Below are 23,058 nucleotides of genomic sequence, written 5' to 3'. Positions count from 1 at the left end.
TGAATCTATGAGTGTTTTCTTTTTTTTTCAGTCACTTTAGCAGAGAAATTCTGGGCCAAGCACATTTGTGGACCCATCACTCATATGACCATCCTCCACCTAAGAAGCCTCTGATCTTGCTTTGACCACTTGGATTGCCCAAAGTCACAACTGGTGAGAGTCTGCACACCAACGACAGCCAACAGAGCTTCTATTCCTAACCTGAACCTGTAGCCAGTATAGAAAAGAAGTGCTTTGAATTTAACCTCAATATTTTGCCATGTCCTAATTTTATTTTATGACTTCTAACAATAAGTCTCAGCAATAATAATACAAAATTTCTTTTCAGTTTCATTTCCATATATGTATACCTGAGTGACAAATCAGAAATTATCTCTAGGGGTGCCTGGGTGGCTCAGTGGGTTAAGCTTCTGCTCAGGTCATGATCTCAGGGTCCTGGGATCGAGCCCCGCATCGGGGTCTCTGCTCAGCGGAGAGCCTGTTTCTCCCTCTCTCTCTGCCTGCCTCTCTGCCTACTTGTGATCTCTGTCTGTCAAATAAATAAAAATTTAGAAATAAATAAATAAAATATTTTTTTAAAGAAAGAAATTGTCTCTAAACATAGAGTATGTATAACATTTCTAATGTTCTGAAAAGAATTATCAATGAATAAAAATTAAGTGACAAGATACTAATTTAAGGAACTAAAAATGACTTTGTGCATAAAGTTAGTTAATTTTTTTCTACTTTTGCCGATTTAGCAGTACTACATAAACACCACACTATTTAGACTTAAAACATTTTCACTAATAAGAGAAAAATGGGTTAAACTAATTTCAGTGCTAATGCTATTGACAAGAGACTGTGAAAATCAAAATACTGATAAATACTTTCTTCTCTTTCAGAATCTTCTCCATTCTTTTAAAATCACAGGGACAGAGCATCATGAAAGACTGAAGACAACTGCAGCTCTTTTGAGACTAATATAAAAGCCAGAACTTTCATGAGGAAGCAATAGTGATCTTTAAAAACCAAGTGGCCTTGGCTTCAATCCATTTCTTTTTAACATTTATGAGACTTCAAAAGCCACTGTTGTGTCTTTCTTTATAGTTTCTGTAGAAACATTTGGCTATTAAATAAAACAAACAAAACCATAAGCTTCTGTGTGAAACACTATAAACTATGAAACAGATGTTGAAAACCTGCAATTCCAGATGCAAATAAAATTGTATGGAGTTGTGGAGATTAAGGAATGGACAAGGAAATTCAATCATGGCCATAGTCATCACCCACAGGTGTATGAAATCTAGATATGCTGTTTCCTTCTGGAGTTTATAGTTAAAGCATATGGGTACCAAACTGCTATTAACATTTTAATTATTCATTTTAAAGAGTCATCTAAATTCATCCCCAAAATAGTTTGATTTTTTTCAAAGATTTATTTATTTGAGAGAGAGAGAATGAGAGAGAACATGTGTGTGGGAGGAAGGGCAGAGAGAGACCAAGAGGGAAAGAAGCAGACTCCCCACTAAGTGGGGAGCCTCATGTGGAGTTTGATTTCACAACCCAGATCTCACAATCCCAGATCATGATCTGAGCCAAAACAAAGAGTTGGCTGCTTAACTGACTGAGCCACCCAGGTACCTCTCCTCAAATGGTTTTGGATTTCAAAATATCCTACTTGAAGAAATATGTCATTATCCTTAAAATTAGAGACACAAATTTGTCCTTGTCCTCATCTTCCAAAATGAACTTAGAAATAAAATGATAAATGCTATTTCATTTGGACAAGACTTTGTAAATTACTGTAAGGAAATATTCATATTAGTTTTGTCATTATATGTAAATTATAAGCTCATTTTAAGTTCAGTTAAGAAATATTACCCACTTCCAGCTATTGCTTAACTTTAAGAATTGTCAAAGCTGAAATGTTTAAAACCTTTGTATAGGAAAGTAAGAATAATAAGAACCACACATTGCACTATATAGTGGGAGGTGGAAAGTATTTTAGAACTAGTTCATTCTATTTTGAAAATCTCAAGAAACAGTTTAAGACTAGGGGGAAAAGCCCAGATATCTGGCAGTGCAGTGCTGGTTTGAATCTTATTCTACCACTTAATAGACAGGTTGGCCAAGTTACTTGACCACTTGGTGCCTAGGTTTCATCTTTAATGAAAATGGCAATACTAGTACTCTCCTCATAAGTACTAGCTACAAGTACAACAATTAAATTAAATGAATGAATATGTTTAAAGGTTTTAGAACAAAAGAATTCCTACCACAGATGATATATGTGTTAAATATAATTTTCCTTGATACTACTTGCCTATATCACTTCACTCTATAGTAGAAGCTGTCTTAGCCAATATGATTTGTCCCATTGACTGGCAGGTTAATTATTTAGAAGCTGGTTCAAATAAATAATCAGTAAAAATAAATAAATAAATAAATCTCTAAAGTATATGTTAATTTAGAACTTGTGAGTGCATGTTTATTGGCCAGTATTCTGATGAAAAGCCAAGACCTTTTCTCTAAATACTTACCTGTTGAATCTGTTATTTCTTTCCTAAACATTATTTACATTTCGAGCTGCTTTTTTCTTTAAAGTGGAATTATTAAAGGTGTTTGTGAAGTAGATAGAAAGCAGAATGCATTAAATAATGCATTAAATAAAAATTCATTGTATTAAATAAAAAATTTTAAAAAATTAATGCATTAAATAAAAATGCAGATTACTGCAATTTCCCCAAATCTTTAAGAGTTGCCTGGTCCACTGCATATCAATTTTTTATTAGCAATTCACCATTTATAGCATTATCATTATCGGTTTCTTAGAAGTAATTTTTTTTTCATATTCATGATTCATAAGTTTATAGAGCAATTAAAATACCTTGTTATTTATAACAAGTGCAAAGGGCATATACAGATCTGAGAATATAGCCAGATCTGGGCAATCATGTCATATCAGCTGAGAAAACACAAGTGTGTAAACATTCAGAAAGGATCTACTATGGTGAACTTCAAGGAGGCCTAGACATTGATCTTTGTGTTCTAAAGGAGTGGAAATTGTCAATGAATTCTACAAGTTGATTAAGTGGAAGTCAGTTAAGAGAACTTCTACCATACTTTCTTTACTTGATTATTTATATGTCTGAGTCCTAAGCTAGACTGTGACCACTTCACAAGAAGGAGAGCAGATTTTATTCATCTCTGAATTTCTAACATAGCACTGGATTACAGCAAGGACTTAGTAACTTCTGGCTAATTAAATGAATGAGTTTTATTTAGCAAATATCTGAATATATCACATTTAAGTCACCCTATATTCTTAACTTAAATATTGCCAAAAATACAACATGGTTGGTCTGTCATTACTCCGTGTAAGCACTATTACTAAAATTATAAAAACATCCTTATAAAAACAAACTTCCTCATAACAGGGATGATCACAAAACAATCCCTGAAAATATCATTACAGCTAAAATACAGTACATTTATAATATATTTTGATCTAATGGTGGTAGGCATTTGGAATAAATGTTCTTACTTAGAATTCCAAGCAAGGACAACTGCTAGGGGAGATCTGTCCTCCTTGCAGCCATTTCTAAATATTAGGCAATTTGAAGTATGATCTTTTGAATTATCCATTTGAGTCTTAAGAGTTCCTTCATTCTTTGTTTTTTTCAAAATCTGTCTCATATTTCAATTTCTTGTGTTTACTCCTCAGGCTCCTGGAAGCATACAGCAACTTTAATAGCACTTCCTCTGTGACAGGCATTTCATATACTGTACAATCAAAGCTTTTCAAGTCTGCTCTATAACTGTTGATTTGTTGATTGGGATTTAACCTTCTCTTCTAAAAGAAGGCTTCTCAGAAGTGGAATTCTTTTTAGAGTCACAGTTTATGAGAGTGTTATATTCCCTACTTCATGCTGTTTGTCAATGGCAATGGGATGGCAATACCCAGAGAAGCCTGGAAAATAGACACATAGGTTTATATGGAATCTCAGTTCAGATTCTTGAAAAAGAGAAACGTTGAACACCTTGTCACACAAATGAAGGATGAGGTAGGCTAGTTTAACCAAGGCCATGTCCCCAAATCAGTATTTCTCCATTGTGATCAGAGGCCCTCGGGACTCCCTGAGATCAACACTCTTTTCATAATTATAATGATATTATGCTTTCATTTTCTCTCTCTACCCACTAGTGTATAAGTTGCACAAAGCTCATCAATATGGTTTTAGATTCCACATTGAAACTAACCATTAGAAAACATACTTCTCAAGTCTCAGTGTAGTATCAAAGAAAAATACTTGCCATTATATGAAAAGACTGTCACACCAGATTTCCTTCATCCATTTCAACCAAGACAACATATAACAACAGATTAAAGTGTAGAAACACATATGAGAATCCAGCTATGCCATATAATCTCACAATAAAGAGATTTGTTAAAAGGTAAAATAATGCCACTCTTCTAATTTATAGTTTCTTGTCTTGGGAGATATAATCCTCTTTCATAAAAATAAGTTATTTATATTAATTTGTAGAAGGTTTATTATTGATTTTTAAATGAATGAATATATATATATTTTTTTCTCAGTTTTAATTCCTAATGTAGTAAATCTTTATACATATTAGCCACATAAACAAAACCTTCTTTGTTTGTTTTCAATACTTCAAAACTTCTTTGAAGTTTTCAATACTTTTAGAGGGTAAGTGGGTTTTTAGAACAAAATGTTTAAGAATCTCTGCCCTAAATGAATTCTCTGATCTGAAAATAATACCATATCATTTGATTGCCACTGAAAGCACTCTACACAAAATAAATTACAAGGAAAAGCAATGAACTAGAGAAAACTCTAAAGAACACCTTTCCATTTCAATTATCATGAAGTAGAAAGGTAAAAATCTCGTTTTTTAAGTGACTACATAAGTTTCATAGCTATCTATGAAACAGATTCTACCAGACATTGCAAAAATATCAGAACAACTTATGCATAGGTACACACAAATATTTGGTTCCTTAATCCAAGTGCTTGCTTCCCCCGCCCCCTTAGAGATAGAGAGGTGGGGAAAGGGGCAGAGAGAGAGAGAGAGAGAGAATCTTAAGCAGGCTCTACACCCAGCTCAGAGCCCATAATGGGATCCTACGATCCTCAGACCATGACCTGAGCCCAAATCAAAAGTTAGCCACTTAACCAAATGAGCTACCCAGGAACTCCTCCTTAAATCAAGAGCTTTTAATTGACTTTTGAACTGTTATTGTCTGTTAACACAACAGTGTCAGTGACTAAGCTCCAAACAGAAAATGTAATGGAAGAATTATCACTAAGTAAAATAAAATATTCTTCTAGTTAGAGAATAAAATATGAAGAATTGATATGTAAACTATGAGTTACTTTGCTCCAAAATGTGTGTACATGTATTGTAGTGTTGTATCTGTATTGTTTCTGTGCAAATTGATTATTTTTATGTGATAAAATTACCTTAATGTTAATGTCCATACATATACCCAAATACTCATGCTGTTATATATCAGTTTAAGGATCAAAATTGATATCAGAGCCATCTAACTAAAAAGAATAAGTTTCAAAATACCTATGCTACTTGGTTTTCAGTTGTTGGGTTACTGAATGATATTGAAACAATTATGCAAAAACCTTGACTGTATAAAAGCTATAATACCTCTTTATCTCATTATCATTTAAATGTTAAATGCTCCATTATAGAGGTAAATTGGGTTCAAAAAAGAATGTTTCAAGCAGAAGAGCAAAAAATATAAGGTTAAACAGCATGAGGAACCAGAGCTTCAATTTGTGATAGAGAGCTTACTAGGGCATGGATTGATCTTCTGATATACTAAGAAAGCCAGACCCTCTGACATGCCCTATGGAGAGTAAATATACTGATCTGGAACAAAAATTATGTGAAACAGCTGTTAAATGACAGAATAAATGTGCATCGGACCAGCAGCCTGTCATAAATATTGCACTCTTAATCAGAAAGCATCTGTCTTTTCATTTCCTTTTCAGCAATCTCTGCATTGTATTTAATCTGTGCAGAATGCTTCTCCTAACAGGTGCAACAATGTTTACAAATTGAAAACCTACAACTAGAGACATTTCAATTAACAGGGCAATATTTTATGAGAAGGAACAATTCTAGCATTTGGCAAAGCCATACATTGCTTTGCATTTGTGAAATTTAATTATTGAAAAATTTGAGTATAGACAACAAAAAAAACTAAAGATGAAATACGCCTCATGCACTCTTATTCAATATAAGCACCCAGGGAAAAGGTATTGGTGGAAATATGGAACCATGAAATATTAGGGATGGATATTATAAAATGTCATGTTTCACAAAAAATAATTTTTTAAAAGATTTTATTTATTTATTTGACAGACAGAGATCACAAGTAAGCAGAGAGGCAGGCAGAGAGAGAGGAGGAACAGGCTCCCCGCTGAGCAGAGAGCCTGATGCGGGGCTCGAGCCCAGGACCCTGGGATCATGACCTGAGCCAAAGGCAAAGGCTTTACCCCACTGAGCCACTCAGGCGCCCCACAAAAAATAATTTTAGAATAATATCCCATATGTCCATTAAAATTGGTATCTGAGGCACTAGTTTCTTTTCCTACAGTTTTTCCCCCCCTTTATCATTCACTTGTTGAAACTGACTATAATAGATCCATAATCAATCTGTTGGAGAAAAAAAATGAGCAAAAGCACTGAAGTTTAGCACCCAAATAAAATTTAAATAAATAATGTCTCCCCAAACACAAGCATAATTATAAAATTAGCTCATTTAGAATACATACAATTTATAAAGTGAAAAGTACTATAGAATTATCCACCTTGGGCTCTTTCACTCAAAATGAGGTTGGTGATAATGAACCTAGTTCCTACAAGAGCTATGGGGGTAATGCAGGCAACACAAGTCTCGGGAAATGTGGCCTATTAGATTGTTTTGTTTCATTTCCCAATTTGTGATAGCAACAGGCATTGAAGAAATATTCTTCTTAACTGTACTCTAGGATAAACAACATGCAGACTCCTTAATAAAGAACATGGTAAGCTGGTGAATAATGCACAATTTAGCCAATTCTTTCCATGGGGGAAAAATGTTTCCAGACATCCAGTTTTTCAACAAAGCTCAAAGCAAACAGAATATATCTGTGAACTGAATTTTGCCCAAGTTGCAACCTTTAGTGTAATAGCTGAGAACATGGGCTTACTGATAAACAGATCCAAATCAACTTCTATCTTGGCTATTTATTAGTTTTATGACCTTGGATAAGTTACTTGATTTTAAGCTTCATTTCATCCTCAGCAAAAAAGCATTAATAATAATAGCTAACTCATAATGATATTGTAAATATTCAGTAAGATGAAATAAAAATTTTTAGTACATCAAGTACTCAATAAGTGGTAGATATTTTATAAATTATATGCATAATATGTGTAATATATAAATACACATACATTATATTTTTAAACCTAATTTCAAATTCATGAAAAAGATTAATTTCCTCCCTGCTTTACTAATTGACATAGGGTAAATATTCTTTATATGATGGATAAAGCCTGTCAATATTTATAATTCCTCTCAATGTATACAAATGTTTATTATAGGTTAATGCAGAAAGCAAAGGTTATTATCTGTTCTTGGAAGAATTTGCTACACAAAATTATCTCACATGAAGCATTTATATTTTGCAAAGGACAAACGCATTAAAATTTTTTCCACACTAAAGCATTATAAACAAGGTAATTTGTTATAAAGCATAGGGGATTCTCTTTTAATTGTCTTTTTAGAGACAAATACAATAAAAATAATTTTTTTATGGGAATTGGACATTTGGGGTATAATTTGGAAAAAAAAAAAAATGATCAGCTCTCTCAGACTAAGCCAGTTCTACTGGATTGACTTTAGCCATAGGAATTTCACAATGGTTAACAGTGCCTTTTCAGAACTTAACTATGACCTGTTTCCAAATCTTTCTAATGACACCTCAGATCCTCTCAGTGATCCTCCTTATATCCCACCTCTTCATCCTTAGAAGCCTGTTTTCCCTAATAATTAACAAGCTCCTCTTTTCCACTAATGTGTTCTTGTCTAAAACGTTTGGAGATTCTTCCATTAATATGTTGAACCTACAACCAGATAATAATACCTGTGATGATAGCTGGAGTTGATGGAGCCTTATTGTGTGCTCAATATTAGATAAATCCCTTCCATGTACATCTCATTTAATCTCACCAGGGCTCTAAGGAGTAGATTCCTTAAGTATACCAAGGTTCCTCATCTGCAAAATAAGTCTGAAAGAGGTTAACTCGTTTGTCTCATAAGTACCAGCATTAAGAGTTAAGTATAGACCCATTCCTAAGACTATACTATACTGTCTGTCTAAATTCTTAGCTTAAGATTCAACCATGGTGAATTAGACATGGATGGAATAAAAGCTATCATTCAACATGTTCACATGACAGGAACTAGATGGGCTGAAATAGGAGGACAATGAAGAAATAGTAAAAGATATCCAGCAAGAAAATTCAAAATGAGCTATTGTTTTTTGTTTGTTTGTTTGTTTTAGATTTTATTTATTTATTTGACAAACAGAGATCACAAGTAGACAGGGGTGAGGGGGAAGCAGGCTCCCTGCTGAGCAGAGAGCCCGATGCGGGGCTCGATCCCAGGACCCTGAGATCATGACCTGAGCCAAAGGCAGACACTTAACCCACTGAGCCACCCAGGCACCCTGAGCTACTATCTTAATACACTGATTTCATTAAAGTGTATTTAGTGAGCTTGGTAAAAGATAAGCTACCTCTATGCATGCATCCCATTTTTACACAACAATAGCATATGAAAATACAATTTAAAAAAAAAAAACAGATAAATGTAGTGATAACTTTTCCATTACCCAAGAAATCACCTCATTGCAATAGGATTCACCCAGAGTTTCTCCCTCCATGAATTTAAGTCATTAGTGACCATTAGCTGTTTACAGAGGAACTCAGGGATGAGTGTGGGAGTGCTGCTGAGAAACAAACCAAAATATCACTAAAGCTATCAGCAATTAAGATACTGCACACCTGAAGTTGTGCCTATAAAAATGTAATTTAAACACAACTTTTCAGGACCATCTATAGTTGAAGAACAAAGCAGGCTTAATTCTATTTTCCAGCCGCTATTTATGTTGTTAATACAATAATTACCTCAAGTAGGCCACCCAGCATTCAAAAAGCTCCCAATAAAGCATGCACAACTTGTGAAAGGTAAAATATTCCAATAGGTTTAGAACTACAGAGAAACAGTTTTCTGCATCATAATTCTGAGGAAGGTCGAAAGGTTTGAAGTTCAACAAATGGATGAACACAGACTTAGTTGAGGTAAATCAGGATTCTGTGGTAATCTTTGGCGAAAAAACCTCCTCTCCTCACAAAAAAGTAGTATCCTTTTGGGCAGGCAAACTATTGACAAACTTCGGGTAGCTAATCCACAAGACTCACATTAATATACAATATGTGAAACGCATTTTCCCTTGGGCAAGAAGAGAAGAATCTATTGCCCATGTCATCTGTTTCTGTGAATACTGAAGATTACAATTATGTTTTGATGTTAATCCAACTACTGCAAATTTTTTGTTGCGAAGCACATTGTGAAAATGTGAGTGACAGTATAAATCTTTTTAAATTGAATTCAATACTATTGAAAAGAGCTGATGTTTTCAAATACTGTTACAAAGCCTCTGAACAACAAGAATAACTCTCTAAATGAAGCAGCCTCCTATAGTGACCTACTTGGTAAGAAAGACAAATAGCCAGGATAAAATCAAATTCTGCATGTCTGCTAAATAGTGTGTATGTGTGTGTGTATGGGTTTGTGTATTTTGCATTTTTAGGAACAGTCACCTCTAATGCTTTGATGTCCTCAAAGGCAAATTGCACGGTGGGAACTCCAAGATGGTTGATGAAATAATCAGCATCACCTTGTATCTGTACGGAACTGACATTAGTTTCTTGGCAGTTAGCTCTTCTGGAACAGTTGAAATGATTTTTCTGAAAGACATAATTTAAATTGTTAGCATACACTATGCTTCTTGGGACACCTCAAAATCAGTGCTACTCGAAATACAGTCCATAGATCAGCTGCATCAATGTCATTCAGGAACCTGCTGGAAATATAAATGTTTAGGCTACCCCCTTATCCTCTGGAATAGGAATAGGAACCTTTAGGGATGGAGCTCAGGAACCTACATTGTGACATTTCCCTATAGTTCTGATGCTCACTAAACTGTGACTAGCACTGGACCAAATCAAACTCTGCTTGCTGTTGGTGCTTCAAAACCATTTTTATCACAGCTTTATTATGAACTGCAATGATTCTTTAATTTGAAATATTTTTAAATGCTGTTGAGTCCCTAAAAAGTTTAGGGTTTTTTTTTTTTAATTTTTCAGAAAATTTAAAAGATGACTTTGTGGGGCGCCTGGGTGGCTCAGTGGGTTAAGCCACTGCCTTCAGCTCAGGTCATGATCTCAGGGTCCTGGGATCGAGCCCTGCATCAGGCTCTCTGCTCAGTGGGGAGCCTGCTTCCTCCTCTCTCTCTGCCTGCCTCTCTGCCTGCTTGTGATCTCTGTCTGTCAAATAAATAAATAAAATCTAAAAAAAAAAAAAAATGACTTTGTAGGTTATAATTCTATTCTTCTTAGAATTTTTTTTTTTTTGAAAACCATAGAAGGAATTTTCTCCATTTATTCTTAAAAGTATATTCCCTCAAGTCTTAAGTTTGAACTTTTAGGGAAAAATACCAATCTCCTCACACATAATCATGAGAAAAGTAAGACATTAGCAGTGAGAACACCACATCTCACATCAAGCAGAAAGTATATATTCAATACATATTTGTCACTGTATCAAGACATTGACTCTTCAACACCCCCCCTCCACGTTTCTTTGGCATGATATAATTTCAAAAATACTTTTAAATATAACTGATCAAAAGATTTGGAAATTATAGTCTAGTACTTAGAAAGTGAACTGTTTCAATTTTTTTCAACTACAGTGCTAGATTTTTCCAACATATAACAATGTTTCGGTATCTATCCAACTTTTTTGGAGGACCTGATAGATCTTTGCCACGAAGTTAAAATCAATTAAAATGGAAGGCCTGTGTGAAAGTTTATAAACAAGACAAGGTTTCAGTTTAATGTTACATATATATATATATATATATGGAGTAAAGCATAAAAACCTAAAATTTGTATAGTGAGCCCCACCAATTTGCTTCTTTTGAAAGTCTGATTTTCTGAAAAGAGAGTCAATTCTCTTTCACTTCCTGATATACTCCTGGGGCAAATTCCTGAAGGTTTTAGATCAACCTGGGACAGTTTTGGCAGGGTTTTAATATTCTCCCAAAAGAGCTACCTTTAAGTACTAGATTATGAAAAGCAAAGAAACTACTTTATATCATGTACAAAATTCCAAGTACTTTTGACAGATCCAGCTGTTGAGAATTGGGAACTTTAAAGGTATTTGTTCAGCCAGACTAGATTTTTTTCCTAATTGAATGTGAATGCCTTTGTCAGGCAAGATATTAACAGGTGTCCTGTCTACTAGAGTCTCACGCACAGCCGGCTTCACTCACTCACATTCACTGAATGGTGCCTGGATGCATTTGAATTTGAATTTGTGAAACCTAGACTGTTACACTCTTTAATGTTTTTAATAAGGATTTGATAGAATCTAGTCTTTTCTCTCCCCAGAGGCTTAGCCAACAAAATTAAAAATCATTTTAACAAGTGATTTACATGTTTCCCCTTACTTATATCTGAGACATGTATCCTGCTCAACATCAGTGAAAATACAAGTTTGGCTTTCATTTCTTTATTGTTATGGTGTTGTTTTTTTGTTTTTGTTTTTGTTTTCTTGTTTGTTTGTTTGGCTTTCATTTCCTTTTGTATATATAATTCTTAATATCCACTCCCAATACCTGACACACTGTTATTCCTTAGATTTCTGTTAGAGAAATTTCCTTAGAATTTTTTTTTTTTGCAACAGAAGAATAGCATGGATTAAAAGGAAGAAATTCTAAATTCCACAATATGTGTCTCTGAAGGAATTAAATTAAAAAAAATAAATGTAAAACTTAAGTCTAATATATATTTTTTTAAGATTTTTTTTTTTTTTTTTTTTTTTTTGAGAGAGAGAGAGAAAGTGAGTGAGACAGAGAGCGCATGAGCTGTGGAAAGGAACAGAGAGAGAGGGAGAAGCAGACTCCCCATTGAGGCAGGGAGCTTGACTCCAGGGACTCTGGGCTTGATCCCAAGATTCTGGCATCATGACCTGAGGTGAAGGCAGATGCTTAATTGACTGAGCTACCCAAGTGCCCCTTAAATGTAGTATTTGATCTTATTTGTATTCAGTCATTATTGCTATATAATAGCCTCCCTCTTATAACAAGTATGTTTCTCATAGATGCAAGTTGCTAAAACAATGCACATGATTCACTACAATCAATTCTTGCATTCTTTTTTGCTCTACAAGTTTCACAAAGCACACTTCTTGTTTTGTCTCCACCTTTTACCAGCCCAGAACTTTTTTTTTTTTTTTAAGCCATTACAGATACCCTTGCCTCTCTGTACTTGCCATGGCTAAACCCATTGAATAGCTTTACTACTTTCACTGCATTCCATTTCTGTGATTCCTTCTAGCTACATCATTGCTTACATGTTCTCCGTTTTCAGCCAAATCAAAAGGGCAATATCCAGCCTTCAAGACTGCATTCTCTAAAATACTTCCATATTCTTTTCCCTACTCTGGCTTGCTTTACTTCACCCATTTATTAACAAATCTTTCTTTTCTCTAAAGGTTTGTATTACCACCTCTGTCATCTATAAAAAACTTCTTTTGTAAACCAAACAAGATGTCAACAGAATGAGCGTTATTAAGAATTGCTTTTCAGGGACACCTGGGTGGCTCAGTGGGTTAAAGCCTCTGCCTTTGGCTCAGGTCATGATCCCAGGGTCCTGGGATAGAGCCCCGCATTGGGCTCTCTGCTCAGCAGGGAGCCTGCTTCCTCCTCTCTCTCTCTGCCTGCCTCTCTGCCTAGTTGTGATCGCTGTCAAATAAATAAATAAAATCTTAAAAAAAAAAAAAAAGAATTGCTTTTCAATTATATTTTGACAGCTGAGATCTATTAAAGTACATCGATGGTGCTAAATCAAGATTTACCTACATACCTACATACAGAGGGAGGATAGAGTGCAGAAAAATAGTATTGTTTGGCCCAGATGGCTGGAACCTATAGCTGGAAATACTTGGCTAGTGAGACTTCTGTCAAGATGAAGCACAAATGAAGGGTAAAAAGCTTCAAGAACGCCAACTCAAAATTTGAGGATCAGGGACAACACAATTCCCTGAGGAACCTTCCTAGGGTCTCTTCCTTATCTACGAAGCCCAGCATTTCCCTGCAAAGTTCTGTAGAAGACTTATCTCACCAGCTCATACCATTTTTCCCCTCTTTGCTTCTGTCTCTCTCACCACCTTATCTTCTACTGCTATTCTCCTGTGATTTCACCAGTGATGAGAGGAGGAAGTACTGTACCCTCAAGCCTGTGTTCATTTCGTTCCTTTTAGTGCTTTTGTTCCTAGCTATTTTCAGAGTAAAATAGGATAAAAAGGAACCTAATTTTCAGATTGGAGTTTTTCCCCAGTCATTTCATCTAGGGATTTCCCTTAAGAGTAGAACATTCCTGGCATAGAAACCCCATTCTCTAAAACTTTTTATTATTCAGTACTTTATAATCCAGGCTGAATTCATTGACCTTAAGTGATTCTAAAATCTGTAGCCTAACGTGAAGAGTTTTCCTACACAACACCTCAGTGGATTATAGTAGTTCTACATCAGGTAAGAGATAATGACCTACTCAACCCATGTGAACACTTATATCTGAGAGGGAAGTAGAAAGAAATGTTAATTTCCTTCATTTTACTAGAAGTTAGCCACCATGGGAAAGAGAAGGTTGGTAGCAAATTTGTGCAGGTCAATTAATCTTTTAAATTTATTTAAAGGCTGAGTAAATTCAAATTAAGTATTTCATCCAAGGAGTTCAAAATGCTCCATACTTAACATTTGATAACAAGCATTTTTATTACAGCTCATAAAATAAGCAAGTTCAGGCAATGACTGTGTGTATGTCACTTGTTTAATTTCCCACCACAAGTCTATTGAAGACCTCAAATGTAATCACCATCTCAATCCTAAAGCTGCATGCTCTTTACAAGTATACTTTTAGGCTGAAAAGCAAAACCTTATAGTAAATGATCACATAAGTTAAATACAAAGAAATTAAGTCAACATTTACCTTAATTGAATAGTGATACCAAGGCACAATGACAGATTTCTAAATTATTTAAAAATATGTTTAATAATTCAAACATTTTATCTCTCCCACACTCTGCTTTCCCCTGCACACATAAGTATTCACTGTATATTTTTAAGAAATCTAAGGTGATTACTTATTCAAATAGCAAGTGTAAGATTCCAAATAAAAGTACCACATGCTACACACTATAATAAAATTAAATCACGTTCTTTTCATTTCAGTAATGTTTTGTAACTTCAGTTGTGTAGAAACAATTTATCTCCCTGGTTTTCCTGAAATCCACAATATAGTAATGTTCCAATCATGATAATGATGCCTATGGGTATTTAAAAAAATGATTTCTCATTATAGGCACTGAGATGGTTAATTTTATGTGTCAATTTGATTGGGCCACTAGGTACTCAGATCTTTGGTCAAATATTATTCTGGGTAGGTCAATGAGGGTGTTTTCAGATGAGACTGACATTTAAATTGATAGAATGACTAAAGCAGATTACTCTCCCTAATGTGGCTAGGGCTTACTTGCCTTAGTTTAAGATCCTGAATAGAGCAAAAAGGCAGATCATCCCTTCTAAGAAGGAACTGCCTCTGTCTGACTTTAGCTGGGACACAGGTCTTCTTTCTTTAGATTCAACTGAAGCACATCATTTGTTCTGAGCATCAAATCTGCTGTTTGAGGGGCCGGAACTCACACCATGGGCTCTCTGGGTTTGTTCTTTCTGGGACTGCATGGGTCTTTATTTTTATTTTTTCAAGAATTTATTTATTTATTTCAGAGAGAGAATGCGTGCACAAGAGCATGGGAAAGAGAGGGAGAAAGACTGAAGCAGACTCACACTAAGGACAGAACTCTAAGTGGGGCTTGATCCCATAACCTCAACCAAGATCATGACCTGAGCCAAAACTAAGAGTCAAATTCTCAACTGACTCAACCACCCAGGTGCCCCCTTCCCCCTTTTTAAAGCACATTATAATCACTGTATGTGGTTGTAACCCATTATATGTAATGAGCCATGTATCTTTGGCATTTCTTCAATATTTATTTAGTTACTATGTGTGCACGTAATAAGTTCCTTACTTACTTTGGATGTATTTTTATACCGGTACCTCAACTTCCTATCTATCTCCAGTTCCTCATAATGTATTACAGATCTCCTTCAGTAATCTTTGAGTGGAAACAGGAAGTTATACTTACTGATTTACTTTAACATTTTAAACTGGAAACTTATTTAAGTTATCCATAACACCAGCATCTGATAGTGAATTTCTTATACATAGAATATATTTTCAAATGGTAAACATTTTTTAAAAAATCAATAAATATCTTGCAATGCATTTATTAAAGATTAAATTGAGTATGGGTAAAACCCCACTTTTTATCTTTTTTATTTTTTTTAAGTGGAAATTTTCAACCTTATAAGATGGGATTTTCAAAATCTCTAGTATCTTAATGTTTCTGCAAAGGTTTAATCACCTACTTACAGATTATTCAAAAAGTATTTTATCCCTCTAGTATATACCAAGAGAATCGCCAAAGTAAAAACAGTCTAATTCTCATCTCATTCTATCCATTTTTAAAACTTTGATCTTGTTCCCAAATATGGAGAAATGTTAATTTATATTTGAAAAACTTCAAATTATATTCAAAATACATTTATGCACTAATGAATGTCTTAAGAAGGACTCTGTAACAGTGAAGATTAAAAAATGAAGATATTTGCCCTTCTTCTTACTCTATCTCCTGCCCAGCACTATGTCTACTCTATTCCCCTTCCTCTTCCCTGATTAACTTAAGATTCCTGATCAATAGGCATATGATAACAGATGACTGATTTCTTTCTTCTTCTTTTTTTTTTTTTCTCTCCACTTAAGGCTTTTGTTTAACAATAAAAACAGGTGTGTTATTTTTAAAACCTTAAAATATCCACATTTCCAACAAACTGTTAGATTTAAATGAAAATCTCGACTAAAATAATAAAATAGTATCCACCCTATGATATCTTATACCACAATACATTCCAGATGAATCCACCTTTTAAGGGTAAATCTAAATCATAGAAGTATGGAGGAAACAATGGAAGATAATTTTTAATAATCCTATCATGGGAGAGACATTTTTGAGTATGAGAACATACCCGGAAGATAAAACACCATTAATTACCCCAATGATATAAACTTAGTTTCCTACATGACAAAAATTACCATAAACTAAAGATAATTGAAAACCTAGGGAAAAATAGTTACAATTCATTCACTAGCTAAATGGCCTAGTTTCTTTAATACATAAAACAAAAAACCTGAAAAGCCAATAAAGAAAAAAATGGTCAATGAATATGAACTGGCACTTCCCAAAAAAAACAAAACAAAAAAAAAAAAACAAACTATAAATGTCTTTTATGCATAAAAAGTATATAAAATGTCTCTTATTTTTACTTTATAAAAAACTTTGGTAAGTTTGATTATGAACTAAGTTGTGAAGGATATGGGAATCCTGGTGCCTCATACTGCTTAAGAGAAAAAAACTTAAAAATTCTATGAAGGTTAGATAAATCATATCATATCTGTATAATGGAGTAATATCCAGTTTATAAAAAGAAGAATGAAGCCACTTATGCATTGGAGATACAAAATCTCTAAGATGCAATTTTTGCTCAGAAAAAAAATGTGTGTTAAGATTCTATATGTTGTCATTTGTATATATATAAAAAAAAAACCCTATATATGCTCTAGTACAAATGGCATTTGCCTCTGGAGAACAGTACTTATGGGAACAACAGATTTAGGAGGAAGACTTTTCATTGTCTACTTGTTTATTAATTTTTAATTTTAAATCTATGATTGAATCATCTGCCAAAAATAAATGTTAAAATTTTCAAATCTCCTCTGAACTATATGCTCTGTGTACCCAATTCCAAGAGTCCCAGATTATAAGCTAATCAATTTAAAAATAGCTTTTGCTGGATAGCAGGAAAGAAACAAACCATTTAAGAGCCCCCAGTTTCAGAAATGTTAGCATTTTATAAAATGTCTAAGTAGAAAAATGAAGTATTTAAAACTGTATCATGAATGACCGTTTAATATAAGAAGGCCCATTTAGGATCATCAGATATATATATCTGGGGAGGGGACAGATAAAAGTAACTGCCACTTGTAACAAGTTCTCTTATAGGAGGACTTAGGACAATAGCATGAGTTCTTTGCTGGGGTAGGGTCACTAAAGTAGGCACTCAAATAACCAGGATACTGGAAGAGAACAGATTGCCAAAGAGTGATGGGGAAAACTGAAAACAAAATTCCATTCATTTCATAATCATGATCTCCTTGAGGACCATTTTTGTTTACATGGTTTTTGTGGTATTTTCTAGATAAATATCAAGTTATTATCAAAATATGCTAAATATGGGCCCCCTCACTTTCTACAAGGAGACCTTTATATAAGGATTTACCATTTACAAACAAATATCATATTAGATCATAATTTAACCCTGTGAGATGGATAAAACAGTAGTGTTCTGTATACAGGTTAAAAGCTCTGTTGCCCTCTAGGAGGAACATAAGGATAACAGAATCGAGGGCAGGGATTTCTAACTAGATCTTTACATCATTTGCCCCCCCCCCACCTCTACCTCCAGTCTAATAGTCCCCTTCCCCTCACACTCAACTATGGAAATAAGAAAGGGGTTCCTCCTTGGTATAGAAAAAGATGGTAAGCTGGTGATGAATCAATTCAATTCAAATTACCTTACAGTTTAAAGAAAATGGTGACTTAAAAAAATTAGCACATTAAAGAGACTCCATAGATCCCTCTGCCACGTTGGCACTTCTCCAATAGGGTGTGCTATGGTTTGTTCCAATAGCTAAACTTATTTCTTCATGCAATGCAAACTATATATAGAATGACAAGCCCAGTGCCCTTCCAAAAACCGCACTCTGATTCTATTTAAATGAAACCATGAGCATATTGAAAAGGTACAGCGGAACCATCCCAATTGACCTTTGGCCGACACACTGGATGAACGCACACTTCCCCCCGGGTACAATTCCTATAGGACCTTTAACGACTGAAAGGATCAGGATATAGATTTTATGTCTCCGTGAAGGATAACAACTCTGGCTTCACAGCGCTGTTCCATGCTGAGGAATTGGCTGACATCACATAACTTCAGCTATTATTTCACCAGCCTTCTTTGAGGTTTGTCTTAAATAGCTTCTCCTGGCCTCACAGGCAATGCTATTTTAAATAAGACAGCATCAGCATTTCGGTGATGTATTCCAGCTGCCAGGCATTAAAAAAATTAACTGAAAAACCTAACTGGTTTTCAATTCAACATTAACTGTCTCAGGCTCCAAATATTTTTAATGAAATATTTAAACAAACTCTACTGTAGATGAAACAGCTTAGTAACTTCCTTCCAAAAAAAAAAAAAAAATTAGACGTCTCATAAAAAGTAAACCTGGAAGCAAGGAAACAGTTGGAGTTATTCTGCATACATTTAGCATTGTTCAGTGAATAGCAGGAAGAAGTCGGCTGTCCTCTCTATGACCAGGGTTACAGGGCAGTAGTAAATCAGGTGGGTGCTCTCAGGTATTTTAGAGGTAATTCATTTAATTTTAGGAGGGCACAGGGAGAAAAAGCTGAAAAATGCAGACTTGGCAAGCCAAGAGGGCCAAGGGATGTGGATGGCATAGCATCCCACATTACCATTTCAAGGAAGTGCTGAGAGTGAGAAATCGGGAAGAGGAAATAACCCCATCAGCAGTACTAGTCTAACTCTGACAGATGACACCACCCTTGCAGAACCTGAAAGCCCAGCGCCCAAAGAGCTGTTGGCCTAGGGATGGCTCTGCTAGAGTGAGTTCTCCAGGGCTTTGTAGCCATATTGTATCTTAAGGAACACTGTGCAGAGGATGCCCAGGTACTACCCATGACTCACACCACAACACCAATCCCCACATGTCAGGTTTCTTTACACTAGACCTAGGACTATTATCCTGCTCACCAGGAAGTTTATACACATACATCACATATTTAAACTCAATTCTTCTTTGTATTTTTTCTGCCTCTCCCACATGTTTTTTGAGGCCAGAGAATTTGTCTACCTTTCTATGGACCACCTTGTGATCAGCACAATAAAATGGGTATGATCAAAGTTTGTAAAAATGAAGTCAATGTGATCATATTAATGTTTTCCAATGGGAGGGAATGGGAAAGGAGAGAAGAAGAAAAGACCCAACACGGCTGGGGTTGGCCTAGGTTTAGACCTGAAAATGATTGGACTCAGAGTTCTAAAGATTTCGGAAGCTTGAGGTTGACTTCAGGTAATTCCACAAGTAATAACTGTAGTGGAAAATCAGTCTCTCCCTCTCTCTCTATTCCTTGCTGGGCAAAATCTGCTTTCGAGAAAACTATGTAAACTATAAGGTGCTAGAGGAAGTCAGTAAGTATGTACTGACTTCACAGAGAACATGGTGATAAGTAGCTGCTTGAGATAAACACTAAAGAAAAATCTAAGCATGGCCCACACACAGATGGCAGATGAGAGAGACAATTTTGCACTCTCCCTTCAAAAGTACTGATATCTCTTTTCAGTAGTACGACTTTAGGCAGTTACTTAACTTCCTGAAGCCTTGAATTTCTCTAATATAAAAATGAAGTGTGTGTACAATATGAAAAGGTTGAGAGGAGTAAATTAAATAATGCGGGCAAAGCACTCAGCACCTAGTCCTCCTTCAAAAGTACTTAGAACCCAGCTGTTATTATTATGAATCACCTTTACGGCTGAAGTAACCAACAGAACACACACACACACACACACATCCACCTTTTTGGCAATTTCTTTCTACCAAATCTGCTTAAAACTATTTTCTCCTGCCTTCTAAGACATGGAATGCTCATATTTAGAAAGTAAATTTTTCCTGATTATCTAATGCACTTTTTCTCAATGAACTTTGGTGAACTTAGGTTTTAAAGGAGGTTCTTTTCACACTTTTTTGTTTTTCTCCCTTCTCAAATTAATCTATTTGGATTTCATAAAGTATTTCATATGACAGAATTGCATTTTTCTTATTTAAATATGCTTACTAAATGCATTAAAAGAGAATTTTTAAGTGTTATACAATTATTAAATATTGTAAAATATGTTGCCCTTTTGGATTCCCACAGAAAAAAAGACTTTAAAAAAAAATGGGGTAAGACTGTGTAAAAGATGATTATTTATACTTAAAAAATATTTTCTCATCTAGTATCAAGGAATTTTTTTATTAAGGTATTTTATTTTTCTTAAATTTCCTTAATAAATTATTATTTTCTAAAGAATAATTCTTAACACTATGTAGTTACAGTAATTATTATTGTAGACATTCATATAAAGTCTATATAAAGTCATGACATTTTCTTATTAAAATATCAATTGAAACAAGATAAATGTGATGGGAAAACACAAGAAAAAATACTTAAAATAGTATTATAATTAATCACAATAAAAAGTAACAAGCATGGGATGCCTGGGTGTCTCAGTGGGTTAAGTCTCTGCCTTCAACTCAGATCATGATCCCAGGATCCTGGGATAGAGTCCCGCATCGGGCTCCTTGCTCAGCAGGGAGCCTGATTCTCTCTCAGCCTCTGCCTGCCACTCTGCCTGCTTGTGTGCGCGCTCGCTCTCTCTCTCTCTCTCTGACAAATAAATAAATAAATAAATAAAATCTTTAAAAAAGAAGTAACAAGCAAAATAGTAGGGATCTAACATAATTAAAAAAAAAGGCCTTATTCTTCATTTACAGAAATATAAGAATTATTTTAGAAGATCTAACTTTATGATAGTAATATTTCCATTTCAGCCTTCCTTATTATTTTTTGATCACTTCAACTTTATATATATATATAAACATCTAATTTATATTTAACAAATATGTATTTCATATCTGCTATGTGCCAGATGCTTTCATATATAATATTTTATTTTATCTTTATAACAATACTTTAGGGAGGAAATAATTATCACTAAGCTTTTTTTTTTCTTTCTTTATTTTTAGATTTTATTTATTTGACAAAGAGAGAACAAGTAGGCAGAGCAGCAGGCAGAGGTAGAGGGAGAAATAAGCTCCCCACTGAGCAGGGAGCCCTATGCTGCAGGGTTAGATCCCAGGACCCTGGGATCATGATCTGAGCTAAAAGGCAGACACTTAACCAATTGAGCCACCCAGACACCCCCCTAAGCTGTTTTAAAGCCACCATTGCTAAAATAAATTTAAGGAACCATCTGTGGTCATTTAGGTAGTGAGAAGGCCAAAATTTGGGCCACAGTTTCTGTTTCCAAGTCCAATATTCTTGACTCTTTAACCCCAATGCTGGGATTCCAAAGAAATTGGGTTTCCCCTTTTCTCCAATTTGGAACTCAAAACACTTAGACATGGAGGCTACTTTGACAGGAGACTTTGTGTTGGATTTGACATTTTGCAGATAGACACAGAAATCACACAATGACCATTTGTCGTGTCTTCTTGCCATCCGCCACCTTGACAACTTGCCTGGATGTGAAATAGTTGCTTCAAACTTAACTCATCAAAGATTTAAATTCTACACTATGCTAAACAAAATGAGCCAGTCACAAAAGAGACAAATCTCATTATATGGCTACTAGTGATTGAAGTATATCCCCCTCAAATCCCTGTGTTGAAGCTTTTACCCCCAAGGTGACTGTATTTGGATATGGGCACTGTGAGGAAGTGAAAAAGGTCATAAAGGTAAAACCCTTCCCAGGATCAAGTCCAAAATTGTGATAAGTAAATGCTTACTGTTTAAGCCACTCAGTCTATGGTATTTTGTTACAGCATCCCGACCAGGTTAATACAATGAAGTATCTAGAGTAGTCAAATACATAGAGACAGAAAATAAAATGGTAGTGGTCAGGGACTAGAGCGAGGAAAAATCTGGGGAATTGTTTAGTGGGTATAGAGTTTCAATTTTGCAAGATGAAAAAGTTAAAAGTCCATTACACTGGAATTAAAATAAATAAGTAAATACTTTTTTAAAAAGTTAAGATGGGGGAGCCTGGCTGGCTTGGTCGGTAGAGCATGGGACCCTTGAACTTGGGGTCATAAATCTGAGCTCCACGCTGAGTGTAGAGATTACTTAAAAATAACATCTTTTTAAAAAGTTAAGATAGAAAAACATTTTAGTATGTACATTTTATTATAATTATTTTTAAATAAACATAAACTAAAGAACAAAGTATTGATTTCTCTTAAATTATCTCTTTTCCCACTATTCCTGTTGTCTAAAAATGGTCTTAGCATTCACCCAGTTGCTCACATCAAATCTTTATAATCATTCTTTACTTTTTACCTTCTTTTGCTGCCCCTTACACATGTAGTCTAGTGCTTCTCAGACTTTAGCATGTAAGAAATAACCCAGAGGGCTTATTAAAACACACATTTCTGGGGCCCCATTCCCAGACTTCTGATTCAGCAGGTCTAGGTTGAGTCTCAAAAAGCAAGTACAGGGGTAATAAGAATGAGGCACAAGCTAAGAGCATTAAAAGGAATTACTATTATTATAAATATTTTTTAAATATAGAAAAAAATTGTCAGTTCTTAAAGATCAGAGAAACAAGATGCTTTTCAGAAATAATAACTTTATTCCACAGAGTCCAGATTCTATCTACCCAATTTTTGTTTGTTTATGTTTGG

General features: G+C 34.7%; 1 protein-coding gene across 2 annotated transcripts in view; it reads right to left on the bottom strand.

Moving 5' to 3' along the window:
* NAALADL2 (N-acetylated alpha-linked acidic dipeptidase like 2) overlaps positions 1 to 23,058 on the bottom strand; it is a 936,574-nt gene that overhangs the window by 199,434 nt on the left and 714,082 nt on the right. For both annotated transcript variants that reach the window (XM_032842372.1, XM_032842373.1), the window contains exon 10: positions 9,898 to 10,044. In XM_032842372.1, coding sequence (XP_032698263.1) covers positions 9,898 to 10,044 — 147 coding nt within the window. The remainder of the gene's footprint in view (positions 1 to 9,897; positions 10,045 to 23,058) is intronic.

This window comes from Lontra canadensis, unplaced genomic scaffold (genome assembly GCF_010015895.1).
Source record: "Lontra canadensis isolate GAN:19392208 unplaced genomic scaffold, GSC_riverotter_1.0 scaffold129, whole genome shotgun sequence".
Lineage (NCBI taxonomy): Eukaryota > Metazoa > Chordata > Mammalia > Carnivora > Mustelidae > Lontra > Lontra canadensis.
This window is presented reverse-complemented; position numbering and strand designations above follow the sequence as displayed.